Raw genomic sequence first — 15,659 nt, forward strand, 5'->3', positions numbered from 1 at the left:
CGTTGGGTTTAAGATGTTGGGGTGTTTTAGCCTTAAAAGCTTCTTATTTTCAGCATTTAATTTTGTACCGTTCAATAGATTTCAGACCACTGTTTCTTGGCATTGAGTTAAGGAGCATGTCAAAGCCCTTGGGTACATAAGAGCTTAAGTGGCAGTGACCCGCAGCCAGGTGTCACCACCTTCACATTAAAATACACACCCCTGTTTGCCGCAGCACTCCTTTTACTTGCATGTCTTTTCATTTATTACACTTAAAACATCAAGGTCATTTGCAAATTAAAAGACAAAAGTTATTTTTTTTTTGCACTTGAAAACACTGTATTCCTTTACATGCATGTTTTGTAATTTAGGACTATGCCATGAAAACACATCAATAGGGACAGCAGTGTGAGAGAGGGACAGCAGTGTGAGAGACATGTTATTTATGTTTTGGTTTTTGAAAAAAATAAAAACGCATTGTTATTTGCAATGTCAATAGCTCAAACTTGCGTAAATACGCGACCTATTGCATTGCAAACGCAATAAATCTTGCATTTGCGAGAGATTAAGCAATTGGCATTGTAAATGACAATGCCATTTATTTATCTGTTTTCAAAACTAACACATAAATAAAAATGTTGTCATTTACAATGCCAATAGCTCTAACTTTTGCAAAGGCGAGACTGTTGCATTGTAAATGCTTGTTATTAATATACTGATGGGTGGCAAACTCCCTTCTCTGTGTGCACAGGCAACTACAGTATTGATTTTGATAAGGAACCAAGGGCCAGATGTAGGTAATTCCCATTTACCGATTCTAAAATACAGAATTTTACAGATTCAGTATTTTAGAATGGGTAAATAGGATGTAGATAAAGATTCGGGACATTTTACCCAATCTGTAACAATTGGTATTAACTATTGGGTAAATACCAAATCAGTATTTACCGATTCGGTATTTACCAAATCGGTAATAGGGGGACCATTTACAAGGGTGGCAGGGTGTCACATTGACACCCTGTTGCACCCGTGAATAGTGCATGGGTGCACATGTGGCACACATACATGCCCTAAGGGCATGTATGTCTGCCACATGGCACCTTAAAAAAAGCAAATCATTGGTTTTTTAAAGGTATTCAGTATTTACCACCATCTTGTAGTTGGTGGAAAATAACGAATCCTTAATTGACAAATGCACTAACTTGAGTGCTCCCTAGATTAAGGATTCGGTAATTTACCGAATCGGTACTTTAAGAATTTGCTAATTTACCGATTCCTTAAATTACCGATTCAGTAAATTACCGAATCCTTAAATATGGCCCCTACATCTCAGATGCCTAATACCAGTCGGTAACGGACGAAATTCGATCATTTCGGCCGTTACCGACCGGTATTGGGCTACCTACATCTGGCCCCAAGTGCCATGATTGTAGGCAAATATTGTTTCTAAATAACGATTATGTATTTTTAGGCCTAAATGGTCGGCCTATTAAATAAGCATTTTTAGACTTTAGTCTAAAGGGTTTTTCTTGGTAGCTTTTAATAAACCTTACACATATATTAATTAGAGATAATGATACTGCAGAAGTATATTCTGTACCCCTGGCAGAGTACATGTTGGAAGCTACCAAAGCGTTCAACAAAGCTGACTGGAAATTTTGCTGGTGGATAGTAGAATCTCTTGGTATGGGGCAAAAAATAAAAGCAGAAATAAGGGCATTTATATGTTAGTGCCCAGGCCAATATGAGACAGAGAGGTCCCTTTCTATCGCCACATATTTGATCTATCTTTTGAGCCACTGGCACATAAATTGTAAATTGAAGCAGGATTTCGATGTAAAACCTTTTGTCCATGTAGGTTGTGAATATAAAGTTCAACTCTTTGCAGAGGATATGGTGGTCTAAGACCACTGTACATACCATTCCATGAGTTAATGAAATAACCAAGCAGTCTGGTCAACTTTTTGATTATTTGGTGAACGTAAACAAGTCAGATACAGCGGTTTGCAATTTCGACTACAGATCTTCACAAGCAGTTAGTGAAATAAGGTAACTTGAGATCTTAGTGACTAAAGCTCTCAAATTCTTTGTTTCAGTCAACATAAGCAAAGAAACGAAAAAACAGACACTCTTGAATAAGTGACCAGCCTCCCTTTTAATGTTTATAGAAGGGCAAATAAGTAATAAATGTCAGCCTCATTAAATATAATTTCCTTTTTGACAAAATTCCCATATATTTTAGTTTAACGGAATTCACAAAAACAAAGCATATGTTTAGTAGTTACATCTGTTCTTCAAACAGGTTCACAGTATCATGAAAACAGCTTAGGAGATCTTCAAGAAATGGTGGACTGGTCTTCCTCGATGTACATCTGTATTATTGGGATATTAGTCAAAAGAATACTAAGAGCAGAAGTGAGTTCACAATATACAGACTCTGTAGCTTTTTCCCTTACCTTCCCATATGGAAGGTGAAAAGTATTTTTTAAATTAGCAGCTCTTTCATTTTTCAAGGTCCTGTGGCTGAAGACATTGTATGCTTCTTCTACAGTATAGTATAATATCTAGCACTCAAATGGACCCCCCTTGAGTATCCTATGGATTTTCTTATAATTCCAATATGGAAAAGTAGGGTCTTGGCTGGTGGGGTAGGGGTTTGCCACTTTACAGGGGAAGGGAGATGCAAGTGTACAGGATGCTACACTGAGCTGAGTTGTTGCCTATGTTTTGGATCACCAGGATAAGCAATATAAATAAGGAAGTCAGGATCTTGAAAATGAGCTTAGGACACGAAGACTGTCCAGAAATACCCGCTGGAGCAATAAATCTATGTAGAGGACATGAAATGCCTGTACCAGTGTTGGAGAGATGCTTGCGATAGATTTATATTGATAGCATCTGGCAAGTACCTATTGAATTTTCATACAAGTTAGTTGAAGCTGCACTTCAGAAAAGAAATCATTTTTTACTAATCACAGATTTTATTGGCCCCCTATACACTATCAAGATACAGGCTGAACCATGAAGCATGGTGTCCAAAACGTAATATGGAGAATGTCAATGGACTTCCTATATTGTTGATTTGTTTCTGCTTGGAGATGTTCTGTTGGACTGTTAGGTAATATGTTCAGGATTCTAGATGGTGACATGATGGTAAGAAAATCCTTAGTCCTCCATAGACTAGAGGGCAGTGAAGTATACATATCATATGAATATAATAGTAAGCAAGAAAGCTGCAACTGTGATCACATGTGTTAAATGGCTTGAGGTATGATGAGCCCATGTAAAGATCTCAAGAACTCTCAAGAGTGTTTTATTAGCCAAGGGCTTGGGTGAACGTTTTGTAAACACTCATCCAAGGGCCATATAAGGACTTGGGGAAAGAACATTAAAACAAAACAACCAAAAAACAAACAACCTATGCACTGTTTCACAAATGCACTATATGTTTACTAGATGTATGTTGCAAGGGCTTCTTTCCCCCAAAAATGTATTTAAAAAAAGAGAGAAAAAGGGGAGACAATAATGGGGCATGAGGAAGTAGCCTTGTGAATGGAGTGGGCTTAACAAAACACAAGACTCCACAACAGAGTGTAAAGAGATAGTTATAATCTCATCTGATAGGGAGATATTGAGTTGTGGGTTGGCCATAGAAAGCATTTGGGAGGTGACTAGATTTCCTTGCATCCTTCATTGTGAGTACAATTAGAGCTCTACTGCATCTGCTTGTTAAATATGCATTTATCTATAGGCATGTATAAGAAGGCGGTGCGTAGAGTGGGAGTTTGGAGGCTATACCTTAACCGCCTCTACTTGAGCTTCTGGGAGTCTTAGACATGAGGGTTCTATGATTAGCACTAACAGCGTGCTAAAGAGAGCACGTGAAATAATTAGAAATGGCACATGGCAAAAATACAAGCACCAAGGCTTACAGAGAAGATTTGGCGGTATGGTTTAACTCTGGTTGGAAGTTCAGGATGTTCATCCTATTATATATTAATAACATTAATTTTATAGACTTGCGCAAGTTGGTGTCATGCTTCACCTTTAAGACACAGTTGATAATTAACAAAAACACCAAGCTTTTGAAGGAGAATGTTCGGTTCTTTATTAGTGTTCCATACACATGGTCTAGAAGTGGTGGAAATGAAAATACACACAAGGAAATCTCACTCCCCTCGCAACTTAAATAACCTAGAAAAAACCATATCAACGTTCACTGGCCATGCATTTTCATAAACAGAAAAAAGTAAATGCATACGTATTTTGGGAGGCTATGGCCAGAGTGATACATCTTCATTTTAATTATGCAGAGATTGCAGCTCCTCACCCAACTGCTGTTAGATCTTTAACAAAAAGAACAACTTGAAAGATCAGTTCTTGAAAAGCAGAACTTGGTATGACGAATCCCAGCAGAAATTCATATATTGAGTTAATATTGTTAAAAATGGACTCTAGAGTCAATGAATGTTGGGCATAACGGGGCAACAATACAATGAGGCGGCACAGACGGTATTATGTTCAGAGAAAGAAAAGCGTAAGTCTGGCCAGCTGTAGTCCCAACACCCATGCCCTCCTGTAATCTTGAGAGAAGCTAGCATTCCGATATACTGACTAGAAGTGCCAAGTAAGGCAGACCAGGTGTAAATCAAGTGCTTTGATTTAAATGACTATTCTTGGCACAGTCTCTTAAGAAGGGGCACAGGGTATTATGTTGCAGTCTAATGCCTGGTCTGGTGTGTTCAGATCCTTGGGACTGGAGGGCCTTCCCAACCCCGCTACTTCCATCGTAAGCGGACACAGGTCCCCAGTAAACAGGGTATTCCATTCCACTTCACTTGCTCCATGGTGATCTCCTGGCCACGTTCTCGTTGGTCTCGGCAGCCTCTTTGATTGCCTGCATCACCAGGATGTTGCGCTCCCGAATTTCTGACATCTGCTTAGGGTTTGCTTCTGGAAATTTCTTTAGATGAAAAAGGGAAAAGAGTTAGAGATATGTCAGCGCACCGTGATGCCAGTGTGGCTTTACATTGATAGATATTCTGTCCCCATGCAATATACAACGCTAAATAAGGGGTAAGGACCATTCAACAGCATAACAGAGTACTGATTCGGATGGAGGCACTTCCAGGCTAGATAGAACGATCCATTTTTATTTTCATATATATGTGTACGATATTTTTCCAAATGGTCCAAATCTTATGTTTAGGGGCTCTTATTGCATAAAACGCAGTGGTACAAGGAGCCATATTTCATGGTGAACCGTGAAATAGAGATTATTTCACTTTTCCTAGTGAAATATGGATGTCATCATCATAACGGCTACCAAATAACTGTTGGGACTATTAGGATTATGTGGCTTGGAGGCCCAAAAATAACAGCAAGGTTATCTAAATTATGCCAAAAGTGAAAATTATATGGCACGTTCTTTTACTGTGAAATCAGCACATTTTGGAGCAAATTAAGTGGTAAATATATAATTATGAAGTAAATACTACAGTCCTGGAACTGCATAAAGCAACTGGATTCCAACCATAATCCATTGTTTAATCACATAATCTATTAATGAAAAGTTAACAAAACCCAAACATTCTAATACCAACCAGAGCACATTATTAGCCGATTACAAGTATGGAGGCTCTTATGCAGGTCTTTACTGCGGGATGTGGAATTCCTATAGCCCGGGACATATTGTTTGCGGTCAAGGGCAACAAGTTTTCATGTGTATTTTGTCCTTGTGACAAGTAGGCACAACCCCCCTACATCACAAACCCGTTGACTGTCAGTTTACAGTACCACATTATGGATCAGGGAAAGGTATTGCCTGCAGTTAAGGTAACATTTGTGTCCATGTATTAAACGCTGGCAAAACTTGTATTTATGGTTCATTAATGCAAACCCTTTATTATTAGGGTGCGCAATCTAAGTACATGTTATAAGCTCAAACTGTACTACTGACAGTGGTTCCAGTATAAAAATACATTCACACGTTTCAATGTTCCGCAATATGAGGCCATGCAGACTGCTCCCAGAATGCTCTCTGATATGATGCAATTATATGCAGAAGCTTGAAAGCAAGACTGATGATTCTTTGCTTTCAAACTAAAATGTTCACAAAAAAATGCAACAGCATTTCGCTAAACTGCTGTAACATTTTAGGTACCATTTTTTTGCAGCATCATTTAGTAAAATGTGTTGAAGTATGCTAGTATTTCCCAAAAATATTCATAATGGAAAATCAGTGTAACAAGTTTTAATAAGATTATGGGAAACAAAAATAAACAAGCATTGGTAAAGCAAATACGTCTGATATTGTTGGTCAGCCTTTTGGGTTTGTCAATGCGTGACATGTTTTTATCATGTTTTTTGTAAAACCTTATTGGTGTGGGAACTGGCAGGCCCTCATTATTATAACAACCATTGGCAAAAACAAAAATTGTTTTGGTCTCAAAAAGTACACATTGCCACAGTAGTTCCCGGCACTGAACAAAACAACAGTTTCGATTATGCTCCTTGTGAAAGAACAGAATAATGTCACTCACAGTGAAGCTAACCGATAGACAGAAAGAGACAAATTTCAATAAACACAAAAGGTAATGGTTAACACCAGACCTAATTAGGGGCCCAATTATTAAATAAAGTCTCAAAAGTGAACTTGTGTCCTTGCATTAAGTGCAGATATAAGACTTTAGTGAATTTACAGGACTTTAAATTAGTAGGCCAAGAAATAGTACTCCTAGAAAATATTTGTGAACTGCATTTTAGTATGAGCAAATTTGCAGGTGTAGATTTGCTCATGCGAAAATCTGAGTGTTTGCAAGTTTACTTTCCCTCCAACCACTTTTTTCCCAAACCCTGGAAGACGTTTTATGTCAGCCATTGTCAGGAGTACATTTGCAACCTTTCTCAGTATAGGAAAAGATTAGAGAGAGTTGGTGAAAACCATTAAAACATGCAAGCTAGTAGGTTTGCACAGACTCAAGGGCATTCCAACCCTCGAACTGTTGCTTACTTTCAGGGCCAGTATGTAGATTTGTGGAAACATGGCAACATAAGGGTATTGCTAGTATTCAAACACTACTATGGAAGGAGCCCTGGCATAATCAGTAAGGCTATTTTGGAGCTTATATATAATGAGACTGCGGCCATAATTTGTCACTGTATTACATGGCACAAAAAAGACAAGCAGATTTTGTTACAGTAGTAAAGTAGATTTATAAAGCAACCTGCCCCATGGACAAGTAGATATTTTATTAAATTCCACACGCCGGTCTCTCTGCTTTTATTTCACTAGCCAAATATTTAACCACTTGCATGCTCGAGACAGCCCTGGCTGTCTTGTGTCACGGTGGGCGTGTGCGGAGGGCGGCCCCCGGCCGTCCAAATCCCACCCACAATTCAATTCGCCCGCACAGCGTGAAAATTTGCGCTGCATGCAAGGAGTTAAAGTAAAACTTAATAGGCTATAATGTTGCTCTCCTGGACAGGAAAGGGAAACACACAGAAAGGCTACCAATAGGTTATAAAGAGAGGCTATGACAAACCACCAGCCTCTTTTTTTGCTGCTGAGTGTTTGGTTATAAAGGTACAATGAGACAGTGGCATTGCAATAGAAAAACAAGTTACTGTTCTAAACAAAAGTGCTATACTTGTTTAGAACAATCCCGCTGTTTTTTAATTTGATATGGTTTAAGAACTTAGAGAATATTGTAAATCGCTTCGTATGGGCACAAGGGAAGACAAGGAGGGCACTGAAATACATGTCACTACCTTATGATAAGGGAGGATGGTCTCTACCAGACCTCAGGATGTATTACTGGGCAGCGGCTCTGCAACAAATGACCTGTTTATTGGGAGGGATCGAAGGAGAGGAGGAATTACATACAGGGTCTTTAGAAGTGTATGGCTTAATTTTGGGAGATGAAGCTAATAATGCTTTTCTGAGATATACGGAGCCAAGCTACTTCAAGCGAACTAGGTTTAAGACATTGGAAGCCGCCAATAAGATCTGGAAGGCATTTAAGAAGAGTTTTGGTCTGGGTAGACTCCATGGATATACGAGATTAGTAGGGGACACAACATTACCCTCGGATATTTTCTCGGATGTAATCTTTAAAGAATGGGTTAGACAAGGAATTAGAAACATGGGTGACTTGATGGGGGAATTAGGGGTACGGCAATTTGCAGAGCTCCAACAAGAATTCGGGGTTAGTAATAGGTCTTTTTTCAAGTACTTACAGATAAGAAGTTTTTTAGGTAATAAACGTGGCGGTCAGGCGGGATTTAAGGAGAACCCAATACTACAGATGATTGAAGCAGAGCGGCCATGTACAATTAAACGGCTGTATGCAGCATTAATAGATCATAGAGGGGACGACTTAGGGAAGTATGAGACCAAATGGATGGAGGCACTAGGAATTTCTGAAGGGATATTTACAAAATCACTAACCTTGGGGCATGAGGTACTATGTCTGGCATCACTAAAAGCACAACATTACAAAACTTTGTTTAGACTTTACTATACCCCAGCTAGGATCGCTCAGTGGGGAGGAATACAGGGGGTGAGGTGCCCGCGATGCAATAGTTCAGAGGCAGACATAATTCACATGTTCGCAGGGTGCCCAATCCTCTCACCACTCATAAACAGTATTGAAATGTTCTGTGATAAATCATTGGCTTTCAAAGTGAAATTGACACCTGATGTAATAATGTTAGGCCTCGAGGCACCCAATATAGAACAACATAGTGCAGGTGGTTTCATATTTGTGGCAATGGCCGTACTACGTATTTGTATAGCGTCTGTATGGAAAGATAAATTGGCTCCCTCCTTCCAGCAGTGGCTGGCTAAGCTATTGTATATGCACAACCTTGAGAGGGCTATTTATGCTAGAAAGGGGAAAAAAGGGAGAGCACTGGGGCTACAGCTGTGGAAGCCGATATCCGATTGGAAAGACAGGATGTTAAATGTATAAGGGGGTAACACAAGGTAGTAGGCCCTGAAGAAGCGAATGTCAAGTTTTTTCTTCTTTCCCTCCTACTTTAAATACTTAAAGCTTTAGTTGGTAGTCTTAAATTAGGATTTCTTTGCTGATTCTGTTATTTTATATCGTATTTTGTAAGAAATGTTATTACTGCAATATGTATCATCTGTAAATGAGTAATGAGAAATGAAAAATTTGTTATGGCGCGGGGTGGGGGGGGGAAAACTTGTAAAATGTCAATAAAAATATTTTTAAAAAAAAGAAAAAAAAAAAAGAAAAACAAGTTACTTACCTTCGGTAACGATATATCTGGAAGAAACAGTAGTTCGTATTAGATTCCTTACCTAAGAATATCCCCAGGCGTCAGACTAGATCCGGAAACTTTTGCGTAGCAGTACCCCTGCACGTCGGTAGGCGTCATCTGCGGCTCCGCGTCTGTCGTCGCCGTCGTCGTCTGCGCCGGGCTGACGTCGCCGGAGTACTTAGACGCCGCCCCCGCCCGCTGACGTCAGTTCTTATACATAGCTTTTCCGCGCCAGAAACGCAGAGCCATGATAAAAACCAACACTGGTGCCATGAAACTAGGGCCCTGAAAGGGGGGGACCTTAACCCTAGATAACGGTTTGCAGAACGGGGAGGATGGGTGGGGCAGTAAGGAATCTAATACTAACTACTGTTTCTTCCAGATATATCGTTACCGAAGGTAAGTAACTTGTTCATCTGAAAGAAACAGGTTATTATTAGATTCCTTACCTTAGAATAGATACCCCAGCAATACCAACCCCGGTGGTGGGTCTGCGAACCAATAATCACACCAGAAAGTCCTGGAGGACGGAACGGCCAAAGAAGCCATCCCTCCGGACTTGACTGTCCAGGCAGTCGTGTCTTGCATACGTGTGCAGCGAGGCCCGCGTAGCTGCCTGACACATGTCCTGCAAGGGGACTCCCCGACCCAGGGCAGTAGTAGCCGCCGTGGCCCGAGTGGAATGGGCCCTCAACCCAACAGGTGGTTCCTTCTTAGCCAAGAAGTAGCATGCCTTGATACACAACACGACCCACCGAGAGATGGTCCGCTTGTGTACCGCCCGTCCCTTCTTAGCGCCCACGTAACCAATAAAGAGTTCGTCATCCACCCGGAACTGGCGTGTGCGATCCAGATAAAACGAGAGCACACGTTTTGGGTCCAGACGGTGGAACCGCTCTTCCTCCTTTGAGGGATGCGAAGGCGGAAAGAAGGTGGCAAAGGTGATGGACTGGCCGATGTGGAAGGCTGTGACAACCTTGGGCAGGAAAGAGGGTCTTGTCCGCAACACAACCTTGTCCGGATGGACAGAAAGGAAAGGAGGTTTGGAAGAAAGAGCCTGGAGCTCACTCACTCTCCTGGCAGAGGTGATGGCAACCAGGAAATCAGTCTTCAGAGTAAGAAGGCGAAGAGGACAGTTATGAAGTGGCTCAAAGGGAGCGCACATCAGATAGGTAAGAACAAGATTCAAGTCCCACTGAGGCATCACGAATGGAACAGGGGGAAACATGTGTGTGATGCCCTTCAAAAACCTATTTACAATTGGGGACTTGAACAAAGATGGCTGATCAGGTAGCCTTAAAAAGGCTGAAAGGGCAGAAAGGTAACCCTTGAGAGTGCCCAGAGCAGAGCCCTGCTGGGCAAGAGTAAGAAGGAAGAGCAGAACCTCAGAAAGAGGGGCAGAGAGAGGATACACAACCTTTGCTGTGCACCATGCCACAAATCTGTTCCACCTGCAGGTGTATATCGACTTTGTGGAGGGACGCCTGGCTGCCAGAATCACAGTACAGACTTCAGGAGGCAAGTCAAATGGCCTCAACTGCCGCCGCTCAATCTCCAAGCATGTAGAAGGAGACTGGACAGGTTCGGGTGGAGGACTGTCCCCTGCTGCTGCGACAGAAGGTCCTACTGAAGAGGCAGACGAACAGGGGGACCGACAGACATACCGAGTAACTCGGGATACCAGTACTTTCGTGCCCAGTCCGGAGCCACAAGGATAACTTGGGCCCAGTCGCGCTTGATCTTCTTCAGCACGCTGGGCAGAAGTGGTATAAGCGGAAAGGCGTACAACAGACCGCAACGCCACTCGCAATGAAAAGCGTCTCCGAGCGAATACCGCCTTGGAAATTCCAACGCGCAGAACTGATGACATTGCGCGTTCTCGTCTGTCGCGAATAGATCTAACCAAGGCTCTTCCCACTGCAGAAAGAGGCCTTGCGTCACGTCCGAGTTCAGACGCCATTCGTGATCTATCATGCACCGTCGGCTGAGTTCGTCCGCCCTGGCGTTCAGAGAACCTGCCAGGTGTTAAACCACCAGGGTCACGCCCTGATGTTCCAGCCACTGCCAGAGGCGCAGAGCCTCCTGGCAGAGGGTCCACGACCCCACCCCGCCCGGTTTGTTGGAGTACCACATGGCGGTGGTGTTGTCGGTGAACACCTGCACTACACTCCCCCGGACAGAGGGGAGGAATGCCTTCAGTGCTAGACGAATCGCCCTCAGCTCCAGAAGGTTGATATGGAGCCTGGACTCCGCCGGTGACCAGAGGCCTCTGATCTCCGCCTCTCCCATGTGGCCTCCCCAACCTAGGAGGGACGCGTCCGTCACAACTACGTGCTCCGGTTGTGGTAAGGAGAGGGACCTGCCGCTGACCCAATCGCGGTCGATGAGCCACCACTGCAGCTGTCTCGCAGTGCCCTCCGAGATCAGGACATGGTCGGACAGGTTGCCCTGATGCTGGGCCCACAAACTTCAGGTCCCATTGCAGAGCCCACATCCGCCACCGGGCGTGATGCACCAGAAGGATGCGGGAGGCCACCAGCCCCAGAAGCCACAGCGTCAACCTGACAGAGACCCGGGATAAAGGCTGAAAGACTGGAATCAGAGCCTGAATATCCCGAACCCGTTGTTCGAGGGGGGAGGTGGTAAACCCGAAACCGAGCCGAGTCGAGAACCGCTCCGATGATAAGGAGCTTCTGAGAGGGGCACAGGTGTGACTTCGGCACATTGATGGAGAACCCCAGCTGGTGCAGGAGGTCTGCCGTCGTCTGGAGGTGGCTGACGACTGTCTGGGGCGAGCCCACCTTCAACAACCAGTCGTCGAGGTTGGGGAAGACTGAAACCCCTAACCTGCGCAGATGAGCTGCAACCACCGCCCTCACTTTCGTGAACACCCGTGGGGCGCTGGTAAGGCCGAAGGGGAGCAAGGCAAACTGAAAGTGCCCGTGGCCTACCGTGTACCGCAGGTAGCGCCTGTGGGCCGGCAGGACGGGAATGTGGAAATAAGCGTCCTGCAAGTCCAATGCTACCATTCAGTCTCCTGGGTCCAGGGCAGCTAAGACCTGAGCCAGTGTCAGCATCTTGAACTTCTCCTTCCGGAGGAAGCCATTGACGTTCCGTAGGTCCAAGATAGGGCGTAGGCCCCCTTTGCCCCTCTTCTGTACCAGAAAGTAGTGCGAGTAACAACCACACCCTACTTCCGGCCCAGGAACGCGCTCGATGGCCCCCTTGGCCAAGAGGGCCGTAACTTCCTCTTGCAGAAGTTGCAAGTGGTCCCCCGACACGCGGTGGTATTGCGGTGGCATGGCTGGAGGGGTCGCCTCGAAGGGGAGGGAGTAGCCCCTTCGGACGATTTGCAACACCCACCTGTCCAAAGTGACAGCACACCAGTGGGAGTGGTGATGGTGAACCCTGCCCCCCACTGGCGTCACATGGGCCTGAAAGCACGGACTAGGAGGCTATAGAGGCGGATGCTGCGGGGGAAGGTGTGGACTGGCCTCGTCGTTGTCCCCGACCGCCGCCACGGCGGTTTCCACGGCGGTTTCCACGGCCGCCACCGCGTTGGATGTTAGTCTGCAGTGCGTGGCTGGCAGCACATGTAGGAGCGCCCCTTCCTTTGCCATGAAAGGAGCGAAAGGCACCCGTTTGCTGGCACGGGGCCGAGAGGCCCAAGGACTTGGCCGTAGCCATGGAGCCCTTAAAGCGCTCAAGCGCATGGTCTGCCTTGTCGCCAAAAAGGTGACTGCCATAGAACGGCATGTCCATAAGAGTGTTCTGGACATCGGCCGAAAAGTTGGCGGACCTCAACCAGGCGTGGCGACGAATCGCCACCGTCGTTGCCATTGCTCTGCCTAGTGAGTCGGTGGTATCCAGCCCACACCAGATAGAAAACCGTGCTGCATCTCGACCCTTCGCAAGGGTTTGGGTGAGTTTAGTCCTGACCTCCGCCAGACATTCTGGCAGCACGGCCGCAACCGTGTCCCACAGAGAGTGGGTGTAGCGGCCCTAGAGGCACACGGTGTTGACTGACAGCAGACTCAAACTCAGGGAGGAGAATACTTTCTTACCGTATTGCTCGTACCTCTTGATTCCCGATCGGGCAGGGCCGTCGGGAATGCGGTCTGGGAGTTGGAGGCCTGGATGACCAGGCTCTCGGGGGTGGGATGGGTGGACAGGAAGCAAGGGTCGCCCGGAGCCGGGCGGTGGCGTCTGGCCACGTTCCTATCTATAGGCTGGCCTGTAGCGGGCTTGGACCAAGTGCCCAAAAGAACGTCTGACAAGGCCTCATTAAACGGCAGCAGAGGCTCAGCCGAGCTTGACTGCGGTTTAAGGACCTCAGTGAGGAGGTTAGTCCTCACGGCCGCGATGGGGAGCTCCAGGCCCAAGGCCTTGGCTGCCCGCATCAGCACCACACTGTAGGCAGCCCCATTCTCCGAAGCCACGGTGGGAGGGGAGAAAAAAAACAGTGTCTGGCGAGGTGTCCAGCCCACTGGTATCCCCAAGCTCACCTGTCCGGTCCTGCTGAGACTGACACTCCCGTACCAGAGGGTCCTCAGACCCCTCCCAATACCCCTTGTCACCCATCTCCAGGTATTCAGGTTCAAAGGATGGGGCCGGTTCGTTGAAGTAAAAATCTCCAAGCGACCTCGAGAGTGGCGCCCAGCGGCGCCGCTCCAGCGCCGGAACCGAATCGAGGGTAGGATCGGAGACGGCATCGCCGGGGGCGACACCCTAGGGGCCGGAGCCGGTGAGGTCGACCGGCGACGACCCGGGTCTGGAACCGGATCCAGTGAGGGCCTGCGGCGCCAGGACCGAAGTCGCCGGCGGCGCCGGGGCCTAAGCACCCAACGGCGTCGGAGCCGAAGCACCCGACCCGCTAGGCCCCTCAGCCGGGGCCGCTGGGCCCGAAGGCGCCGCGGAACCCGGCGGAGGAGGGAGAGACCTCATGGCCCTGAGGTAGCGCTCGATCCCCTCCGGCGTCGCGTCATGCCCAGGGACCGGAAGGTATGGGGCGGGCCGCGGCGCCCACGACTCCGTCGGAGCCGCGTGGGTGGTGTCACTCGATCCCCTGGCCGCATCGCGGGAGCGTCGGGGTGGGTCGGAAGAGCGAGGACGCCTTTCCGACCTCTCATGCCTCTTACCTGAGGATCTTGATCCCGAAGACCAATGCTGACTTCCGGAGCTATGATGGCTCCGGCCCCCACGACCGGTCCCTCGACCTCCTGTGGGACCGGGACCTCGAACGGCGCGGGCCGACTGCCGGAGCTCAAGCCGCTTGCGGGACCACTCCCGCCTAGCCTTGGACGTCAGGGCCCGGCAGTCGGTGCTGTTGGGTTATAAAATTAGATATATACGTGATTGGCCCACTATGTATCATATAACTGTGGACAATAAGAATAACCATATAGGGAAACATGATTGCAAAAAGAGATATTGCGCAGTTGTGGGGTTCCCCATGGCCTCCAACCGTGTCCGTATGGAAGGAGAATATGGATTGGTGCATGTTTCGAGAGAAGACGGTATATTTGGCTAGGGGCAAGCCTAGGGCGTAGAGCAAAATTTGGGGTCAGTGGAACGCCTACCGAGGGAACATCTGCACACCCCCCTTCGAAGACACTTTGGACATTACACTTTCCCCCTGATCCGGAGGTTCCTGGAACGATTTATTCCTTTTTTTCCTATTGTCCGACTTCCCCACTGCCTCCCCCCCGACCATCTTTCATGCCCTCCTGATTCGTTATTTGGTACTGTGGGTCCCCCCCATCGGAGCTTGACATTGTCTATAACGCCTCTCGCCTTGAGTCTCTTTCCTTTGTTTTCCTTTTTCGTTCTATTTCTAAAAAATTAAAAATGTCTTTATCCTGCCTACATCCTGTGTTGCCGAAAAGGTATCCTGTGTTAAGTCGGACCACTGGAGAGCAGTCGCTGCTTTGTGAATTTGCATAAATGCCTCACATGTTCTAGCAGCCGGCCCTTGTGGTTGTAGGCCCATACTTGTAATGCTATTTTTGCACAATAAAGTTTTTCACAAAAAAAAAAAAGAATAACCATATACTATCACGTAGATATGCGTATGCTTGTTGCATTATTCATGCAGGCCTATTCAGGCCTATCAATATAACCACGGCCTGTTTGTTCGTTTCCCTGTGTTCATGTACCATTTCCCAGAAGTCACGTGAGTTAGCCCTCGCTACGAAACCCTGTTGCCATGCCCAGTTTCCCTCTCTGATCTTTAGTGCGTAGCTCAGGGAAACTCAAGGTCGCACCTGCCTCCCTTGTGGGATGCGTGCATTTCAGCAGAGCCCGTTCCTGTACTTCCCGGGCTCCAGATAGACAAGAAAGGCACCTCATTGACCATCCCCCGGAATAGCTTCTGTCTAGCTACTAGCAATCAATTG

General features: G+C 46.3%; 1 protein-coding gene across 1 annotated transcript in view; it reads right to left on the reverse strand.

Annotated features, from left to right (window-relative positions):
* Positions 1-2,115: 2,115 nt before the first annotated feature.
* Positions 2,116-15,659, reverse strand: part of UQCC3 (ubiquinol-cytochrome c reductase complex assembly factor 3) — a 125,716-nt gene continuing 112,172 nt past the window's right edge. The window contains exon 3 of the mRNA XM_086943430.1: positions 2,116-4,942. Coding sequence (XP_086799556.1) covers positions 4,814-4,942 — 129 coding nt within the window. The 3' untranslated portion in view covers positions 2,116-4,813. The remainder of the gene's footprint in view (positions 4,943-15,659) is intronic.

Source organism: Lissotriton vulgaris, chromosome 11 (assembly GCF_964263255.1).
Source record: "Lissotriton vulgaris chromosome 11, aLisVul1.2, whole genome shotgun sequence".
NCBI lineage: Eukaryota > Metazoa > Chordata > Amphibia > Caudata > Salamandridae > Lissotriton > Lissotriton vulgaris.